At 45.5% G+C, this 7,849-nt stretch overlaps 1 protein-coding gene across 1 annotated transcript in view; it reads right to left on the reverse strand.

The window, feature by feature from the left end:
• The window catches only part of EAPP (E2F-associated phosphoprotein), a 29,120-nt gene extending 25,098 nt beyond the window's left edge, over positions 1-4,022 (reverse strand). The window contains exons 1-2 of the mRNA XM_011941873.1: positions 3,815-4,022; positions 512-693 (exon numbers count right to left, since the gene is read on the reverse strand). Coding sequence (XP_011797263.1) covers positions 512-693; positions 3,815-3,888 — 256 coding nt within the window. The 5' untranslated portion in view covers positions 3,889-4,022. The remainder of the gene's footprint in view (positions 1-511; positions 694-3,814) is intronic.
• Between the last annotated feature and the right edge of the window lie 3,827 nt (positions 4,023-7,849).

Below are 7,849 nucleotides of genomic sequence, written 5' to 3' on the forward strand. Positions count from 1 at the left end.
TCCCCGCTAATTTTTTGTATTTTTAGTAGAGACGGGGTTTCACTGTGTTAGCCAGGATGGTCTCCATCTCCTGATCTTGTGATCCGCCCACCTCGGCCTCCCAAAGTGCTGGGATTACAGGTGTGAGCCACCGTGCCCGTGCCAAATTTTTTTTTTAATTAGCTGGGCACAGTGGTACATGCCCGTAATCTCAGTTATTCAAGAAGCGGAGGTGGGAGGATCATTTGAGCCCAGAGTTTTAGGCTACAGTGAGCTATGATCGATCATGCCAGTGCACTCCAGCCTGGGTGACAGAATGAGACATTGAACCTAAAGTAATAAATAAATCAATAACTTTTTTAAATGAGAAAAAGAAGACTCTAGCTCAGACTGCCAAATACATTTACTCCTTCATTCAATAAATATTTATTGAGCACCTATTTAAAGTGCTGGGGACACAGAAGGGCACAAATAAGGTTCCTGCTCTTATAGAGCTTACAAAAATATATATAAAATTGAACCAAAAGTTTACCAGTTCCCAGAGAGGATAACTTGTCCTCCATTGTTTTCATGGTAGAATTTAATTCAGCTTCCATTTCCTTTTCAAATTCATCTTCACTAGATGATTCACTTTCTCCAGTAAGACATTCTCTGATGAGTTTTCGTTTTTGGTCAGGAGTTCCATGTAAAAGCACATCCACTTCATCCTCAGAGCTAGTATACATTTAAATCAAAAAGAATATGAATATTTAAAAATTAAAAAAATTTAAAACTCCCAGCATCTCACTGTCCAACAACAATTTTAAGTATTACATGGTTGCATTTGATATATTTATATATTACATATAGCTATTCTCACTTCATAGGCCAGTTCTGCATATTTCCAATCTTTTTTTTTTTTTTGGAGATGGCATCTCACTCTGTCACCCCAGCTGGAGTGCAGTCGCATGATCTCAGTTCACTGCAACCTCCACCTCCCCGGTTCAAGCAATCCTCCCACCTCAGCTTCCCCAGTAGCTGGAACTACAGGCACATGCCACCATTCCCAGTCTTTTTTTTTAATTTTTGTAGGAATAGGGTTTCGCCATGTTGCCCAGGCTGTTTTTTTGTTGTTTTTTTTTTTTTTTTTTTTTGAGATAGAGTCTCGCTCTTGTCATCCACGCTGTAGTACAGTGGCATGATTTCTGCTCACTGCAACCTCCGCCTCCTGGGTTCAAGCAATTCTCCTGCCTCAGGATTCAGAATCCATCTCAAAAAATACATAGATAGACATATAAATAGATAGATATCCTGGTTGTGATATTGCACTATAGTTTTGTAGTATGTTAACACTGGAGGAAACTGGAGAAAGGGTACACAGGATCTCTCTGTATTATTATTATTATTATTTTTCTGAGATGGGGGTCTCACTGTGTTGCCCAGGCTAGAGTGCAATGGTGCCATCTTGGCTCACTGAAACCTCTGCCTCCCAGGCTCAAGCCAACCAACTGCCTCACCCTCCCACCCTCACCACAGATATGCACCACCATACCCAGCTAATTTTTTGTAATTTTGGTAGAGACATGATTTCATCATGTTTCTCAGGCTGATCTTGAACTCTTGAGTTCAAGTGATTCTCCTGCCTTGGCCTCCCAAAGTGCTGGGATTACAGGTGTGAGCCACTGCACCAGACCTGTATTATTTCTTATAACTGAATGTGAATCTACAAAAACTTCAAAATAAAATGTTTAATTTTAAAAAACTGAATCACAAAGCGAGAGTTATTTTTTCTACAAATTTTCTTCAATTCTTTTGATTATTTCAACCAAAGTCTCAGTTTTCAGCACTACTGGGAAAGGCAATAATACATCACGGACCCTGGATATACAAGTTAAGTATGCCAAGAATGCAAGGTTCTGACCACTGTTCACTCCAGCCATTTCTCAGGATTGTGTTTGCAGCAAACAACTTTGAGGAATGAGATAATGTCTCCTTCCAGGACAAAGAGCAGGTGTATTTACTGTCTGCCATGAAAGAGGTGGATTCTCCAAGCTCAAGTATTCTTTAGCCACGATGCCAACCCACTGAATGTGCAGCATTCTTCTAGGACTGTCAGCATAATACCTGTAGGATTGACAAGCAAGAGCAAGCCACACAAACATGATGCTCATGCTGCTTGCTGTGCTATGTGTGGTCTTATCTTTGACCCAGGAGTCTCATGTCTTCGGTCAGCTACTGTGAAACAGTAACAGGCTACAATGTATTAGTTTATGAATAGTGTAAAATTAAATCCTGACAGATACCTCTCTAACACTAATCTCCCTTTTCAAAATAATAACCATTTGGCTCAGAGCCTTCAACAGGCAATATCGTCTGATAACACTGTTATGTTTTTATAATATTTATCTTTACAGTTACCTTACCAGTGGCAACTGTCACAGGATTATAAAGCTTCCTTAAAGAAATGATACAACAGGCCGGGCTCAGTGGCCCATCCTTGTAATCCTAGCACTTTGGGAGCCTGAGGTGGGTGGATCGCCTAAGGTTCGAGACCAGCCTGGCCAACATGGTGAAACTCCGTCTCTACTAAAAATACAAAAAATAAGCCGGGTGTGGTAGCTCGTGCCTGTAATCCTAGCTACCCAGGAGGCTGAGACAGGAGAATTGCTGGAACCCAGGAGGTGGAGGCTACAGTGAACCAAGATCATGCCACTGCACTCCAGCCTGGCTGACAGAGTGAGACTCTGTCTCAAAATAAATAAATAAATAAATAAATAAATACATAAATAAATAAGACATGTATATATCTCCTTTCACAGACAGGACCCATTAACTGAAACTCTTTTTCACAGGGAATCCTGGTATCCATCCTCACTCCCCACAAAAGAAATCTTAACAGCAGTCTGATTTCCCATGCATCCAATGTCTCCCCATGACAATATGAGGAAACATTGTTCTTTTGATATTTTTTCTTTTTTTAAGAAATGAGGTCTCACTACGTTGGGCCACCACACCTAGCCAACGTTGTTAATGAAAGCACAGCTTTACAGAAAGCTTCTTTGGACAGAATGAATGTTTTAAAGTTTAAGAATAGGATTTGCTGACAGCTTAAGAAATAACTAAATTTGTGTGGAAATCTCTTGGCAAAATAGCTTCAAGTTTCCCTGGTAGAATAAAGACCACCCTTCTGGAAATACCACGAACCTTCTTCTGTGACTATCTCAGGTCAATATTTTCTACAATGCACTGCCAAGATATACTTACTTTATCTTATTATCCTTATTATACTATAAGCCTCTGGAAGACAAGGACCTTATAATTTCCCACTGTTGCTCAGAGCAAGCATAAAACAGTCCCCGTTAAGAAAAAAAAAAGGCTATTCAGCATTCCCTTATTTCTGTTTATGGCAGTTTAGTCTTCAAGATGGACACTTCACATTAAGTCCCGTGAGCCTCACAACAAACGTAGTGTGTTACGCTGTGCTATATAGGTTATACAACTATACGTTATTATAGTTCAATTTTACAGGTGAGTAATCGAGGATAAGTGACTTGCCTTCCGTCACTCTGCTACTAAGCTGTAGAGGTAGGTTTCGATCTCATTGCTTTTGAAGATTTACACGCGGTCCCCCGTGATTCCGGAATATCCCTCTTCCTACAGGCGACATCGGCCCCGCCTCCCCCGGGGCTGCGTGACCCCATCAGGAAAGCCCTCTGGCCTCGCACAAGTGACAGTGAGGCACGACAGGCTCCCGAGCCGCTAGGGTCTGCATAGGCTCGGCAGGCGCAACGAGTGAGGCGACCAAAGCCAGGCCTCGACCCAAATCCTCGGGGGCCAGGGTGGGGCAGGGGCCCACCTGCTCAAAGCTGGATCCTCGTCGCTAGGCTCTTCAACCGCGTAGGGGTCGTAATCATCCGGAAGCCGGTTCATGGTGGCCTGCAGCGGCCTACACCATCCACAAGCGATTTGCAGCGTCTCTGTTTACACTGCAGGTCCAGTCCCTAAAGCTCCCCTGACGCCACTTCCGTCTGAACTTCCGAGTCCCCCTTGCGCGCCCGCGCAGACCGACCACAGCTGAGGGGCAGGTAGAAGGCGGGGAAGGGGCGGAGCAGAGCGAAAAGGGGCGGGGACGGGGGGCGGGTCTTGATCCCACCATTTTCTTCCGCGGCTTCTGCTTACCGGAAACTAGCAGCTCCTTGCCACCAAAAATAATGATGGGTACTCTCGTAAGTGGTAGTCTCTGAGGTGGACATGCTACATGCAGTGTCTCATCACCTACGAAGCAGGAATCTAGACGCTGAGGGACACACGGCCCGAAATCCAATAGGTCCTCAGACACCAGCACTCGCATCTCGCCAACCTCGCCTCTAACCCTTTTGCCTTCCACACCGTGAGGCTCTCAACCGCTCCTTCACACTGTTCACACCTCAGTCTGACTTCAGCCTCTACAATCTACCGAAAACTTATATTTTCTCGTCATCTTCCCAGTCCCCACTTTTGCTCAGCCCTCAACTGATCCCACTCGATGCTTGAGAGACCAGGCAGATGACAGCCACTTGTCCATCGAGAGACTGTTTCCAATCCTGTTTCTGAACGAGGAACTCGGGTTCCTGCCTCCTACCGAGACACCGTAGCACTCTTTAAAATGTGAAGTAGCTGTAATAAATCTACTCCTATATAATGCTTTACAGCGCAGGTCTTAGTTTTTCTTTTTTCTCATTTCTTTTGAAATGGCATCTCGAACAAAGTCCACCAATCCCTTTACAAAAGAATGAACTGCTCCTCTGTGTGTACTTCATAGAAGGTGGAATCGGACAGAGGCAGGTTAGCGACAGTTATTCCTGAAATACAGGAGCAAAGTACAGTCTGTTGTGGTTTCCTGGATTCCACGCCTAGCTCAGCCAGTTAAGCATGAGACATATGCCGTTGAGCCACTTAGTAGTTATGCGAGTGGATAGATTGGTATGTAGAGGGAAAGGGGTCTGCTGTAAAGAACAACACTTGTTTGTCTGTGGGGAAAGAAAAGTAGAATACTTGAGATGAAAGTTGGCGTACAAATAGGATACTATCGCCAGTAGTTATATTACAAACACTGTCGGCCTTTCTAATGTGAATGAACATTACTGTCATTCCTAGTTTAAAGTTAGGTTGCGTGGTTGGATTTTTCCACTATCTTTTTCTAATTTTTCTACCATTTGGAGACCATAGGGATTTGGGCCTGTCACCCCTTGGATGGGTTCCTAGTTTGTTTACATTTTCCTGAACCCTCCTGAGTGCCCATTCTTGGTCTAGTCCCTGGTCGTGATGATTCCACACTTCCTCAGCAGCATGTTCTCTTGTCTCCTTCGTGAGCTGATCAGTGTTTCGTCTCTTTAACTGACATGTTCCCCAGTGCTGTTTGAACTGTTGATTTTCCGTTGCTGGCTGAGTGCGTTTTGTCCTTCACATAACCTTCACTGGTAAAAATAAGCCCATGTGATGTCCACCAGTGGATGAATGCAGGACCAAGAGCCCTGGCTTCTGGATCCAGGTCTAGCCCCTTCATCTGCTGCTCTGTGGCCCAGGGCAGGTTTGCTTGACCTCTGCCTCAGTTTTCTACTCTAAGGGACATATTGACCTACCTCACAGGGGTGTTGTGAGGATTAATAAATGTTGGTACTGTGCTTTGGAAATGTGAAAATGCTGTGTAAATGTTAAGAAATACTAAGTATAGGGCCAAAAGCTATACAGTGTTTCACTTTAACCATTTGCTGTTCTGTACCAAGGTGATCTTTTCTGGGGAAGGAAGTAGAGTGGAAGGTGCATCCCTCGGCCCCTGGTTTACATTGTTAGAGTGCTTATTGTGGGAATGCACTCTAAAAAGTGGGCGTAGAATGAAAGCAGCAGTCCAGTGGTCCTGCCTTTTCTGCAGTTTCACTTTTCTTCAAGTTACAGCAGTTACCTGAAATCTGAAAACATTAAATGAAAAACTGCAGAAACGATTTATGTTTTAAATTTTATGCCGTTCTGAGCAGCGTGATGAAATCTGTTGCCGTCCTACCTGGAACATTGAGTCACGCCTCTGCCCAGTGTGTCCATGCTGTATACACTGTCTACCCATCAACCACTAAGTAGCTGTCTTGGTTGTCAACATAACAGATCACAAGAAGATTGAGGTTGGGTGCGGTGGCTTACCCCTGTAATCCCAGTACTTTGGGGGTCCAAAGTGGGAAGATTGCTTGAGCCCAGGAGTTCAAGACCAGCCTGGGCAACTAGGCGAGATCCTATCGCTAAAAAAAATTTTAAAACAACTTTTTGGCTGCCAGCAGTGGCTCACGCCTATAATCCCAGCACTTTGGGAGGCCAAGGGGGGCGGATCACGAGGTCGGGAGATCAAGACCATCCTGGGTAACACGGTAAAACCCCGTCTCTACTAAAAATAACAAAAAAGTAGCCGGGTTTGGAGGCGGGCGCCTGTAGTCCCAGTTACTCGGGAGGCTGAGGCGGGAGAATCACTTGAACCCGGGAGGCGGAGGTTGCAGTGAGCTGAGATTGTGCCACCGCACTCCAGCCTGGTGACAGAGCGAGACTCCGTCTCAAAAGTGTGTGTGTGTATATGTATTACATTAGAAGAAAAGCAAACAAGTCTAGAGAGCTGGTCGTGGTCCTAGGACTTGTAACAGGACACGTAACCTGGAGCTGAGGCTGCCATTGTGGGGTGACCTTTGGGGATTGTATGCGCTGATGCTGAGCAAGCAAAGAGAAGCAAGAGTTTGGAGCAAACAGAAGCAGGGAGGCTTTCCGTGACCCCCTTGTCTAACATGTTAAGCCGTCAACCCCAGCCTTTTCTCTCCATGCCCTCTTCTCTATCCCGTGGTCCACGTTTTTCCCCCTTCTGCTTCATATTACTTGTCTGCTCACTATCCGTCTCCCCGTTCCATTTCTCTATTGCTTCCCCAAAAGACCACCCTCAAAACATAAAGGCTTTGCAACAGCAACGATCATGCATTTCTATCCCAAGTCCGCAGTTTTGATGTTCTGCTCCCTGATACCTAGGGTCTCGGCTGGGGAATGAAACTGTTTCCATGCATTTCTCTCCACAAAGCCTCGGGCTTCCTCACGACACGGCAGCCTGCGTGGTCAGCCTTCTTCCATGGCGGCGCAAACCTCCAAGACGATTTCCGGAGACCCAGATGCCTCTGGAGCTGTAAGGATGCCTCCCACCCAGCCTCGGGAGCCCCTGGACATCGCTTCTGCCAAATGCCGTTGTGCAAGGTAGTCACTAAGGCCAAACCAGATCCAAGGAGAGGGGAATTGGACTCTACTTCTCAATGGGAGAAGTAGTAGAGAAGAAAGTTCTCAGGTTACTGTCCAAAAAAACCGGCCGGGCGCGGTCGCTCTGGGAGGCCGAAGCAAGCGGATCACCTGAGGTCAGGAGTTCAAGACCAGCCTGGTCTACTAAAATAAAAAAACTAGCCGGGCATGATGGCGGGTGCCTGTAATCCCAGCTACTCGGGAGGCTGAGACGGGAGAATCGCTTGAACCCGGGGAGATCGCGCCACTGCACTCCAGCCTGGACAACAAGAGCGAAACTCCGTCTCAAAAATAATAATAATAATAATAATAATAACAACAGTAATAATAAAAAAATAATAACCGTGTATTTACAGATTTTCCCAAGTGCTTAAAAACGGTTTGTTGTCCAGCGTTATACGCTTAACTCGACCAGTGCACGCACGGTTTGCATAGTGGACAACTTTGTACTTTGTCCTGATTTTTTTCCTTCAAAGTAAGAGGCTTGATTCTCCCCGGACTCCACCCGGCCCCCCTCCTTTAGGTTCTCCTAGATTTCGTCGCCGCGTATGTTAGTTACAGTCATTTCCGACAGGCCTACCAGGGAAGATGCTCAAGG

This window comes from Colobus angolensis, unplaced genomic scaffold (assembly GCF_000951035.1).
Source record: "Colobus angolensis palliatus isolate OR3802 unplaced genomic scaffold, Cang.pa_1.0 Scaffold202, whole genome shotgun sequence".
Classification (NCBI taxonomy): Eukaryota; Metazoa; Chordata; class Mammalia; order Primates; family Cercopithecidae; genus Colobus; species Colobus angolensis.